Source organism: Corvus kubaryi, unplaced genomic scaffold (genome assembly GCF_017639235.1).
Source record: "Corvus kubaryi isolate FWS band 111438036 unplaced genomic scaffold, C.kubaryi_AGA036_p1.0 37382, whole genome shotgun sequence".
NCBI classification, from domain to species: Eukaryota; Metazoa; Chordata; class Aves; order Passeriformes; family Corvidae; genus Corvus; species Corvus kubaryi.
Window position 1 is genome coordinate 491,445 of NW_024581124.1, and position 12,642 is coordinate 504,086.

At 44.1% G+C, this 12,642-nt stretch overlaps 1 protein-coding gene and 2 long non-coding RNA genes across 5 annotated transcripts in view; 2 read left to right on the plus strand and 1 right to left on the minus strand.

The window, feature by feature from the left end:
* Nucleotides 1-3,121, plus strand: part of LOC121667731 — a 5,675-nt gene extending 2,554 nt beyond the window's left edge. For 2 of the 3 annotated variants that reach the window (XR_006017139.1, XR_006017140.1), the window contains exon 2: nucleotides 595-3,121. This is a non-coding gene — a long non-coding RNA (uncharacterized LOC121667731). Of the gene's footprint in view, nucleotides 1-95; nucleotides 203-594 lie in introns of those variants that run through there. The other variant, XR_006017138.1, reaches the window with a different exon arrangement.
* LOC121667732 lies at nucleotides 604-7,927 on the minus strand. Its single transcript, XR_006017141.1, has 3 exons — nucleotides 7,764-7,927; nucleotides 4,495-4,713; nucleotides 604-690 (listed from the first exon to the last, which is right to left on the minus strand). It is a non-coding gene; the product is annotated as an uncharacterized LOC121667732 (long non-coding RNA).
* A 193-nt stretch (nucleotides 7,928-8,120) lies between these two features.
* SDF2L1 (stromal cell derived factor 2 like 1) lies at nucleotides 8,121-11,862 on the plus strand. Its single transcript, XM_042034989.1, has 3 exons — nucleotides 8,121-8,348; nucleotides 9,073-9,269; nucleotides 10,486-11,862. The coding sequence occupies exons 1-3, from the start codon at nucleotides 8,180-8,182 to the stop codon at nucleotides 10,762-10,764; spliced, it is 645 nt and encodes a 214-aa protein (XP_041890923.1). The 5' UTR covers nucleotides 8,121-8,179; the 3' UTR covers nucleotides 10,765-11,862.
* Nucleotides 11,863-12,642: the final 780 nt, after the last annotated feature.

The window sequence follows — 12,642 nt, forward strand, 5'->3', positions numbered from 1 at the left end:
CCTGGCGGGAGCTCCCCGCGGCGAGCCGAGCACGGAGCGGCCCCGCCGCAGCGCCGGCGCCTCCGAGCGCGACGAGCACCGGGGCGGCTCCGCCGGCGGCCCCTGGCGGCGGCGGCCCGCAGCGCCGCACGGCCCGGTACGGCCCGGCCCCGGTGTGGACCCGTGCCGCTCTCTGTGGCGGTCTCTGCTCCAGACTCCCGAGGTGAGACCCGCCTTTGGCTGAGGGTGGTACAAGCAATTCAGTTCGTGCTCTGTGCTGGCTTCAGCGCAAAACTGATGATTCCAACGATGCCATGGATATGTAATCCTGCAATCAGTGACGGTCACAGTAGCCACTTGCTTGCTTTCCCCCACCTTGGCTTGCTGGCAGTGTGCACTCAGTCTGACTTCAGAGCCACAGGGCAGCAAACCCTGGCCAGGAGGTCCCATGGCTCTTGGTGTTGGGCTGGAGAGCACCAGGGAGAACAGACGAGAGTTTCACGAAGGGCAGCTTCTAATATGCTGTCATTCAGTGCTGGATGTCAGCCAGTTCTCCATCAGGCTGCATGTAAAATCTTGTTTGTCCTGGCATTGAACTGCTTTTTCTTATTGCAGAAAAGCTATTCTGGATCTACCAGAATGAAAGTGAAAGTGTCAAGTACTCAGCTGAGAACTGGAGAATGGAAGATACTGTCAGCCTGCGTTTTTTACCTGTGGAAGAGGATGACATTCTATCAAAGCAGAACAACCCCCTTCTTGGTCTGTAATGTTATCACAAAACATTCCCCTACTTCTGACATTGGAGGAGGAAAACCAAACTCATGTTTGGGTAGGGAGAGTGGCAACTCAGAAAGTGTCATGGTAACATGTCCATGGATCCAGGGTAGCTGCCTTGGTGTTTGCTGCTAATTTGTTCCAGGAAGCAGGGATCACAGTGGGACTAGGACTCCTGCATGGATGATTGCAGATGGTGATTTCCACCTCTGAACCTGTGCCAGCATGGAGGTAAGTGAAGACACAGCTGTCAAGCCAAGCACGGGCTTCTTGGAAGAGCAGCTGGAGTGAAATGGGTTGGAAAAGGCTTTAAGGGTTGTTTCTGTGGGAATTGACTGACTATCCTGCTGCTTAATTCCTGTACAAAGAATATATAAAGAAACCAAAGCCTCCAGGTGTCTCCTTTTTTCAGCAGAGTTCAATTCCTAAAAGACAGCTAGTGTGCCCATGCCCCAAAGTCAAGGACATGACTTGTAGGCACAGCCAGAGACTGACTGTCCTCAGGAAAGGAAGAACCATCACTTTGGAGACATAGAAGCACACTTCAGCAGAGGAAATGCCACTGTTCTCACACTTTGGAGCTAAAGTTTGAAACAACTATGTGGGGGAATGAACACCTGTGGAAGCAGTGGTTTTCCAGATCTGTCTCCTAACAAGGAATTTGGAATCACTGAATTGAGGTAGGTTCAGCCCTGTTATCTTTAGGCTCTCATCAGTTGCAGTCCATGTAGCAAACTGCTACAGAACTTTGTTTCTGTTAGACTGAGGGCGATTTGAGGGGCAGCTAAGTTTTGGATGATAATTTGTAAGTTTATTTGGATAATTTGAAGGAGAAAAATAAAAGCAGAATGGGTGGCAGCAATATTATTCATGGGAGAATTTGGTTCCTAGGCTGTGGTCTCCCTAAAGGCCTTGAAATGGGCAGCATTGGAAGACTGGGAGCATGGGAGACTTCTGCTGTCCATCGATAGTGGACATCAGCTGTTTGTCACTTTCTTACTCTTTCTTGCCCTTCCCTGTTCATGTAAAATGAACACTGACTACTGGAAATGATGGTGAGAGCTGGAGACAGCCTTCTGCCTCTTCAGTGACATTTTCTCTTAGAAAAAAATTATACAAAATGAAATTCAAAACAAATCATGCTAAAATGCTGTAGACAACTTGCTAAATCTTCATTGAGGCAATTCCTGTGAGCTTTTCTGTCATTTGATAGCCGTATGGCTCTGTTACAGAAAAGTTTTTGATGTTCTGTAAAGGCTTCCAGTGCCCTTGGTATTTCAGAGGGGATATTTGTGCAACTGCTACTTGCTTCCCCTTCTGGGAGATGAACGTCACAGCCTGCCCACATTCCCCAGGAGGCTTCACTTACTGATGAGTGCTGTTACTATAACAGCTGAAGTCAGCACAACTCTGAAATAATGTAATGAATCATAAAATAAGTACCTCCTGTCCTTGCCAATGCAAACTCTGGGTTTTTTTTCCTCTTTCTAGAACTGTCAGTGCTCCCTGCCTCTACACAGGTGAGAGGCACTACATAAGAATCTTAGACAAAGCTTGGCTTCTCAGCCTTCTTAACCTTAGTACGCATTTAATGCTATTAATGGTAACATCCTTCTTAAATATTTAATGCACTTCCTAGAGGCTTTTCTTTCCTGATTTCATACCTGTTTATCCAGCTGTCCTTCCTGTGACTGGAAGCAAACATTGCCCAGCAAGCAAATCTTGCCCCTGTGCCACATCCCCTTAGATAGCAGCAGTGCTCCCTCTGCAGCCTGCATACACAGCTGGCTGCCAAGACAGCCCTTGAGCTGACCCCCACAGAGCCCAGAGGGGAAAGGCCCTTACAAATTCAACCTCGAGCTGAAAGGCAAGGCAAGCTCCCTCTGGATAGTCTTTCCTCTGCATTGAAGACAGGAACACTGGCCAATATTTCTGGTGGAGCTGCATAAGCCAAGACATGGACTAAGCAGAGGCTGCATCTTCCAGCTTAACTAAAACAAAACACAGCCCTACCTCAGCTGCAAAAGCCAGTAGGGGCTCTCACCATCCTCAAGTGCTTCACTGCTTTTGAGCTTGAATTTCTTTCCCTGAACTTTGAGTTATTCAGTAGCAAATTTCGAGTTTCCTGTATTTCACAAAAGTGTTTTCCAACAATTACTGCTTCCAACAAGGCGTCTGTTTACACGTTGACATAAAAAATGTGTTTTCTTTTTCTTGTTCTCTTGGCTGCAGCTAGTTAGTTCATTTGGGATTACAATGGTAGCACAGTAGGAGTTGGTTTGTCTTTTCCTTGCATGAAATTTTGTTGAAAGTGTGAATTGTAAAAGGCATTGAAATGAGACAAAGTAAAATCCATTTTTAAAATGAAGGATGTAAACATTTTTTTCTCTGTCCCAGCCTCAAAGATTTAGTCTAAATCTTTGAAGTTCAGTGGCTTCTGTAGAAATGTTTAAACTACAGTTTTTCATCCATAGAACAGCTTTGTCCATCTTGCATCCAAAAGGGTTGAAATCCCCAAACTCTGGGATACATCTGCTAAGAGTGAAAGGCTTCCCTGCTTACCATGTGACACAGCCAGGCAGTACCTGTCACCTTCCCTCACCACTGTCTGAAATACCTGAATTAACACCAGCACAAAATAATGCCAGTACTTGGCAAGGTGTGTGGTCCTAGCAAGGTGGCTGAAAGGCAAAATCTGGCATTGTGACATTATTAACCTGACACTCAGCATTGAATTATGAAGGACTGTTAAAAGCACCAAACTCAAATCCTTCCTGCTGCACACAGCAGGTCTCTGGTCCTTGGCGGTGCTGTGCCTCATTGGCAATGAATTTTAATCCATTCTCCCTTTTTTCAGAGGGTTATTTTCTCTCTGCTGTATTTCCTTCAGTGTCTAATGTATGGCAAAAACTTATATTTGAATATGAACTATATGAACTAAGCTACAGCATCTGTGCCTTCTAACTGGGGTTGACATGATGTAAAGCCTGCACATTCCTTTTCCAGATGCCTCTTTTCCTGATGTTGAGGTCTATTAAATATACAAAGACACCTGGTCAAAAAAGAGTTGAGATGGGGGATATTTCTCCTAGACAATTAAATGATGGGTCCAAAATAGGTACTGTTTAACTGTACACATTAATAGCTTAACCTACACTATCTGATTCCATGAACTGTTTGATTGCATCAGGAATTCAGTTTGACCTCTCTGAAAGTTATTATACTATCTGGAGTTCATTTCTTGGTATTTATGATAAAGGTTCCTAGAGGAAATTATCTCTATTGAGGTGAGAAAAGGGCAGGTTATATAAAAGATGCATAAATGTTCAGTGGAATTTTCAGAATTACATTCATATTTACCTACCACTGAAACAGATGTCTAGAGGTTTTTAAAATCCCATGAAGAACTAAGTTATTTTAAAAGCTGCCTGAACTGATGTAACATACATTGTATTTTTACATTCTTATTCTAAAATAGAAGCTAGTCATCAAAACAACAATTCCAGTCCATGCCTACAAATTCTAAATAACTTCCTCAGCTTCAATTTACACTGTCTAAAAAAAAGCAGAGTTAAGTCTGAGCCTGATTTTTACAGATGTTGATAAGGAGTCATTAAAATGAATTAAAGATATCAGAGGCAGGTCCTTATGTTAAGGAAAAAAAAAAAGGAATTAATGCAAACTTCGGGAACACCTCAGCAATGTCACTACACATGCAAATTAATCTGGCAGATCACTTACAGTGATTGTTGTCACCTCTCAGCATCACTGAAAACACGTGAAAAATCTCAGTTGATTGAATGGAAAGGCAGATTAATTCCTTTGGCGTTCTGAGGGGAGATCCCCCGCTCTTGAAGGACAAGCATCAGTCAGGAGAGTGGCTGAGAGATGGAGACAATGATGGACACAGATTGCCAGGACTCTGCAGAACTTCCCAGGAAATCCCCTCTACCTCCAAGACTAGAAATAGAAGACAGCAATTAAAAAACGTCAACTTTTCTCCCCCAGATGAAAAGACCTTCAATTTAAATATGCATGTATGTATTCATTAATACTTTTTTTTGTAAATCTCTTCTGCTTATTTACTTACTTTGCTTATTCTTACATTGTTTATATTTACTGAATGCAAAAATCTAAGCAAATTATTTTGGTAATCTAGTCCTTAAACAACTTAGGCTGAGTGATAAGATGCTGGAATTCTATAAATTTTTGGCAAGCTATTTTTTGTCACCTCGATTTCTCCCCGGGTGGGAGCATTTTATCATTATTACTCCTGTTCACTGTTTGTATGAGGCTTAGGGGTCACAGTTGGAAGAGCTCTGTTGTAAGGCATGCCAGTGGAGACAAATGCTTCATCTGAAGTGAGGTTTATAACCAGCTGTTCCTCAGTGTGGAGTGAAAGAAGGAGACAGAAAAAAGCACAGAATCTTTGCAGACCTTATTGTCTACAATTACTCTCTTGAATTCAGTACAGTTCATCTTTATTGATATCAGAGAAGGGACCAGATGCAGAGAAAAGCCAGTGGAAGAGCTCATGTGGACTTGTTTCTGTATCAGGTACTAATGGTTTCAGAAGTGTCCCTGTCTGTTTTGCCTACAGTTTGTGTTGGTCTGAGAAAGAACGCAGGGTTGCTGCAGTGCTCCCCATAAACCAAGGGCTGTCTATGCCAAAAGATGCACCAGTGCTTTTTGGGGTGCAGACTACACCCAGGAGTTGCCAGCTCTGCTACCTTAGTTGTCAGTAACTGCTCTAGCCATGAAAAGCAAACAGAAAGTTTGAAGCATCTTAAACAAAGGCCAGCATAAAAACTATATCCCTTTTCTATAATCTGTTGCTTTGGGTCAGCATACACCCTCTGAAATTTTCTTGTGCCACAGATTTTTCATTCCTGCATGCTAAAAGCAGGAATCTCAATCATTTTTTCAGGGAGGGCCAGGTTGTACCTACAGCTGCACCTGAGTGGAAATGGTAGGACTTTCCAAAATGCTTGAAAATCAATTGTGCACAAGGATTGGGGAGGGGGGAGCAGATTAAGTGATTGAAGGCTTCGTAGTTACATTCTACATTCTCCCCTTTTACAGCACTGTTGAATTATTTTGTTTGTGTGTATAAACAAGAATCATAAAGAGGTTCCTATAAAAAAACCCTGATGTTCCCATGACCAATGTGAAGCCACATAATTTCTGAGGCAATTTACCTGGAGCTTACAGCAATCTACCAGAAACAATAGAGGGCCCTGTCGCAATGAGGTGATTGTTAATTGCCAGGGGTGTTTGGCATTGATGGGCTCTTTGATGGCAACCGTTCTAACCCAATTATGTTTCTAAAGTGGGACAGAAAAGCATCGTAGGGATCACCATGTAAACGGCATTAAATGCACTGAGACTGAGCGACCTCCCAGAAAGATAGACAGGTGCCAGCTAAAGCCCCATATGATTGATTTTCCACGGCTAAAATGGCAACCACAGACATCTGGTTTTTCCCCAGTTATAACAACAGAAGCAAATGTGAGCTGTTGCCTTAGTTAGAACAGCAAGGCTGCTTAGAATGACATAAAAATATGACAATTGACTATCAGTGGGGGATTTTTTGCTTTTCTGTGAGTAAACCTTTATACTTCCAGCACTAGGAAATGAGTTTTTAGTCCTGAGAAAAGCACACTCTGTGTGTGTGTGTGTGTATGTGTATAGACACATATGTATGTGACTGAGTTAAGTGCTTGAGCTTGTTTTAATGCTGACCTGGCATTTAAGTAAGAGATTTTTCTTAAATGTAGCTACAGCTACGGAAAATGGGCCAAAGCTACCACAAAAAAAACTAACCATTCAATTGAGTGGTATCACATGGGCAGGAAAAAGCCTTGCAGCTTCAGGACTGGTGGAAGAGAGAGTCAGCTGAGCATCTTATGATGTTTGCACTACCCAGCAACGCTAATGTGCTTTCTAAATCATCCTGTAATATCAAGTGCAGTGTTTCAGTTCTTTGCTGTTGCAAGGACAAAATACCATTATTACAAAGATTTAAGTCCCAAGACAGGAGCCCTCCTTCTACCTGTCTCCTTGCCACTAAGAAGATCAAAATCTTTTGCTCTTTTGAATTACATTGCATTCTTCACAGTGTTACGTGGGACTCACATAAGGCTGTGATGTGGTACATGGGTGAATCCTATGAGCAGTTTCAGAGGCAAAAGCTATTGAACTATGTAGGAGTTCAAGTGTCCTTTGTCCATGGCTGCCCCTTATTGAGATTTTCTTTTGGGGGGGTGGGGAGTATTTCTTCAATAAAGGACAATATGTATGCAATAAAGGACAGTATGTATGTTAATTTATGCAGGTGTTTTTTCTACAAACTAGAACTTAATAATCTCTTTGTTATAAGAACTTTGCAAGAGACTGAAGCACAGAAGGCAAATTTTGGGATCCAAAAGCAAAGATGTTACGTTGTTGCTACAGCTTAATGTTACAGCAACCATTGTTAGTTCTCCTTTGTGAAGTGTTTATGCCCTATAATTACAAGCTCTAATATAATCCAGAAATTACTGGAGCTGTGATGTATTATCATCCAAGTCACTTCACAAACATGAATTCCCTTTGTTTTTCAACACTGTGCTACTTATCTCCGTAAATCTCCAAAATGGGTAGATATTTACTCCATTCTAAGAGTCAGAATTGCAGGGAGGAGCAGACCTAACTGTGCCGCCTGCCAGCTCTGAGCTAGAAGTGGCCTGAATGGAACAGCAGGGGCTGATTGACCTGACAGCGCCAACTGCGGCTCCCCGAGGCTGTGTCTAAACACTGCCCCTACCTGGGCTGTGACCTCAGACCCGGTTTGTCTCTGGCACGGCTCTCGCTGTGAGGACATTTGTCCTTTCCAGGCTCTGATGATAATTGAACAGTCCTACCCACAACACGTTTTCCCCCAAGGCCTTTTAACAACCCCTCAGCCTGACTTGGCTATAACTTTTCATACAGCCCAGACTACGTTAGACGAGAGGGCAGCAGTGACACACCTGACCTCTCCTCCTACGTTCTCAGCAAGGGCAAACCGCAGAGTCGTGTCAGCGCTGCCCCGGGGGGGCCCGGCAGCCGCAGGTGCCTCCACTCCGGGCCCGAGGGCGAAGGCGCCCGGGGGCGGCGGCAGCGCAGCCCCGGCCCTGCCCCGTGAGGGAGCAGCGCCCGCAGTTCTCCTCCGCGTCCTCCCCTGGGAACAGCCACGCTCAGGACTCTGATTGGCCATTTCTCCCCGTGCCTGTTCGCCGTAGCCCAATGGGAGTGCGCGGCGGCGCGGGGGGCGGGCGGGGATTGGCTGAGTGCGGCGGTGGGCGGGGCGGTCGGCGGGCCCGCGCGGGGGAGCGGAAGCGCCGCGCTGAGGGCGGCAGTGGCGGCCGGGCTGAGGGGGGCGGCGGGGTCGGTCGGGTGCGGCGCGATGCGGGGTGGCCGCCGCCTCTTCCCGCTGCTGCTCCTAGCGCTGCTGCCCGGGCTGTGCCACGGCAGGGAGCCGGCGCCGGGCGCTGTGACTTGCGGCTCGGTGCTGAAACTGCTCAACACCCGCCACAGCGTGCGACTCCACTCGCACGAGGTCAAGTACGGCTCCGGTGAGCAGGGCCCGGCCGAGGAGCGTGGGGCACGGGCTGTGAGAGGAGCGAGGAAGCGGGGGGGGGGGGCAGGCGGGGCCTGGCAGGGAAATGGCGGGGGTGGGCAGGCAGTGAGGGTGGCGGGGAAGGAGGAGGAAGTTGGAGCTTCCCGAGGTTCGTGTCCTTGGTGCAGAGGCAAGCGGCAGGCCAGGGATGGGGTGTAGGGGTGCGCTGGAGACATGGCAGGGGCAGGAGGATGCTGAGGCCTGCGGGACTGGAAGGCGTGTCAGCTGCGCTGTGGGCCCTGGAGTCGGGATGTAACAGGGATGCTTTGCCCTTGTCCCTGAGGTAAGCCCTGTTCAGTGTCAAGGGCCTCAGCTGTACCTTCCCAGTGTCTGTTCTGGCAACGAGGGTGTTGGTCTGTTTGGGGACACAAAGACCTTGGTAGTATTTTTGATAAAGGTGGGATGGTGTGAATAGTACCTGTCGTGGATCAGGTTTTTTTGTGTGTTCACCATGAACTTTGACAGTTTGCATCTGCTAACACACACTGTTTCACTGCTTCCCTCTGAAAGATTATTTGGTACCTGCATTACCTTTGCAGTCGGTAAGTGGACTGTGAGAATTAAGCAACTTGTAAACATGAAGGCATGAGAACATTAAAGCAAATTTCTTTAGTTCTTTCATGTCTTTTTGAATTGGGGAGGTGGGATAAGTCTTGTGTCATTTAATTATATTCAAACAGGAAGTGGGCAGCAGTCAGTGACCGGAGTTGAAGCTTCAGATGATGCCAACAGCTACTGGCGGATCCGTGGGAAGAGTGACAGCAGTTGCCAGCGTGGGACACCAGTGAAATGTGGGCAAGCCATACGACTTACCCATGTTAACACGGGGAAAAATCTGCACACTCATCACTTCCCATCACCGCTCTCCAATAACCAAGTGAGTTGGTTTAAATCTTAAGCTTTTGTATAAATAGTGCATGCTGTTGACAATAGTCTCTCCAGTTACTCGTGTTTTTGGAGAATCAGACTTGGGTACCAGCTGCCAGAAGCAGTATGTCTGTGCATACCCAGATTCAAGTATATGCTTTTCTGCATCTTGAAATTGTGTATTTCAGTTCTTGACAGAGGTAAAAATTAGTATGTGCCAGTATTGGTATTTCACAGTAATTTTAACAAATCTGCATTTTGTTTTTCTGCACCATTGCTACTGGGAAGACTGTTCTGAAATGTTTGGTGTTTCAAGATGCAGGAGATTGAGTATCTCCCTCAACATTGTGAAGATTGCTCTAGAGCAAGACAAATAATCATGTCTTATAACTCTAGGCATTCCTATGTCCAAATTCCTTGGTGATCCAGTCTCTTAGTCCCAGTTATCTTCTTGCTATCTCTATTTCATTTCATTGTTCTTATTTATCTGTCCTCCTTCCACAGGAAAACCGAATCTGCTCTTGCAATCATATTTATTTATAGTTTTGTACATATCTAGAAGAGTGTAGTTTCTAACTGTAATTCAGCCCCAGTCTTCTCCTTGAACAAATACTTCTCCAAGATTGAAAATCTCTCTTCAATAATGCAATTGTTGGAAGATTTTTGTTGTTATTCATGTAAGTCTTTCATCAGGCCATGTAGATAGGTTGTTACATTCAAACTTGGAAGATCTGACTCTTTGTGGAAAAGGTTTTTCTTTCACCATGAGTAAAGTGGCTGAACCAATAAGGTCCAGCTCTGTGTAGGGTGTCTAGATAACCTGATTATTTTAAAAAGTGATGAAAAAATAACATTTCAAAAGAATTATTTAAGGAAAAGATTGACTCTAAAACTTCCCCTTGGGTTTCATTTTTCAGTGTAGACACTTCATATATTGTCATTAATGTAAGAATGTTCAACTGTCATTGTTGGGTTTTGTTTTGTTTGGGGTTTTTTTGGCACTTTTTGCTCAGATTACAGGTTGGAGTTTGTTGGCACTTTGTGTTCAGATTTTAGTGGTAGAACCTTACTGCTTCTGGCTTTGGTGACTGTTGACAAAGCAAAACAACAGCATTTCTTCTTTCCCCATCCTTGTCTTTAAACTCTATTGAGTCTGTGGTTGATATGTGTGTGTCCTGGAGGTGTTTGCTTACACTCTCACTTCAGGAAGCTTGTGTCTCTAACAGGAAGTAAGTGCCTTTGGGGATGATGGCGAAGGAGATGACCTGGATTTCTGGATTGTGCAGTGCAGTGGGACTTACTGGGAGCGGGAGGATGCCGTGCGCTTCAAGCACGTGGGGACTGAGGTGTTCCTGTCCATCACGGGGGAGCAGTACGGCCACCCCATTAGAGGTCAGCGGGAAGTTCATGGCATGCCTGCTGCCAACCACCACAACTATTGGAAAGCCATGGAGGGAGTCTTCATCAAACCCAGTCTGGACCCTGCAAAGCATGATGAGCTCTGAATTAACACGGGATCCAAAAGGCTTCGTTCGACTCCAGTGTTCGGAGATGCTAATCCTTGGTCTCTTCTAAGTCCTGCCTTGCCTGAGTGACTGATTTTCTGTATTACTGAAGGGCATTAGTTCATTCTAGGAATGCAGCACTTCTGTGAGGAATGGCTTCTGCCAGGTTCAGCCACTGACATTTATTTGGTGAAATCCTTTCTGAATTTCCAAGCTTTATTGGTGAAACTAGTTCATGTATCTGTTAGTTTTTGTTGTCATTTGTTTGGTTGTTACTTTTTCTCGAATTTGAAGGAAATGGAAAAATGAAAGTAATACTTTTCTCTAGTCTCAAGTACAATAAAACTTTGTATTTTGTAATCTTTTTCCAACTATAATTAAATATTTGGAAACCGATTTCTACTTCCTAGTCAAAGAACGTTATTGATGAGGAGATGGATTGAGTCTAGAAAGGGAAAAATTATTCTGAAACATGCTATCTTTTGAATGACTTGCAGTCAGCTATTTAGTCTTTGAGCTTAAAAAAAAGTATCCATTTGAAAATTGCATCCAATATCTTATGAGAGTTTCATTCTGTATTGTATTGGAAGACTTGAAAATATTGTGTATGTTGGAATAAGAAGACAAAATTGTAGTATCTTCCCTTCATCCAAGAAATTCAGGTGTTCTGGTTTTGGTGGTACAGCTGATTGTCCATTGGTAAGGCTGCTCTGCTCTATGAACAGGTGCAGAAAACTGCTGCTTGCTTAATTAATACTAGAATTTTATAAAGTTTCTTATGGTGCAAAGGAACAGTTGAATTTGGCTTACTTCTGTGTCACTCTGCAAGATCAGTATGACAATCCAGGTGAATAAATAGTGAGGTGTATGCCTATGTGGGGTTTTTTATGTGTGAATCTAGAAGAGCAAAAAAAATCTGAGACAATGGTTTGGTCACGGATTTCTGACAGATTGGTATGCACTGGAGTGCTAGTAAGGAATCTTCATTGAACAAGTTCAGAATTTCTGTGTTCCTCTGTGAAAAGAGAAACTAATTCTTCAGTGTGTTTTTTACATAGTGTTACTGGAAATACTGATTAAAATTCAAAATGCCATATATTTGCGATTTTGTTTCAAATGAAAAGCTTACCAAATGACTGAGAAAAGTCAGAATATTCGCGTGTTCTTGTTTCCATGTGTAAATAGTTTACTGATTATGGTGCTCATTAGTCAATCAGTTAAAGAAGCAGGAAACTGATTTATTGCTCTTACAGCTCCAGTCAGGAGCTGCAGTGTTGGTGTTGTGTTGGGAGGGTGCAGCAGGCAATTGAGTTCAGCTTTACAAATCCACTGGCTGCTGGGTGCACCTCGTGCAGGAGTGCTGTCCAGGCTGGCTCCAGGTTTTATTTAAGAGTTTCCTACTAGGGAAGATCCCCCGTACCCTGTGGAACAAAGAACCTCTGTAACAGCATTTCTGTGTACCTTGTTATTTTTCTTCAAAGAAAAAGGTAAGAATGTTTTTCTACTAATTTTAGTTGCATGTGTGTATCTAAGGATTGCAGGCATTTTAGAGATTAAGTAGACTGGCTTTTGCTGTTTTGTAGTAGAAGTAAACTTCCATATGATTAATATTTCAGGTTCACTGATACTGCTGACTAATTGGTATTGAGGTTGTAGCTATAGAGGATAACTCTTTAAAAACAAACCAAACCTGCATAAACAATCTTTTTCTTTCTTTATTAAGAAGGAGAGCTTTTCTTTTGAAGGTGGTATATACATAAACACAAAAAATGTGATAGCATTTGACAGGAGGAAGAAATAGTCTTGGCAGTGAGTTCTCTGTCACTAAGAGCTAAAATGCTTTGTGCCTACACCATATGGGCTTAGTGTTTGTGCACC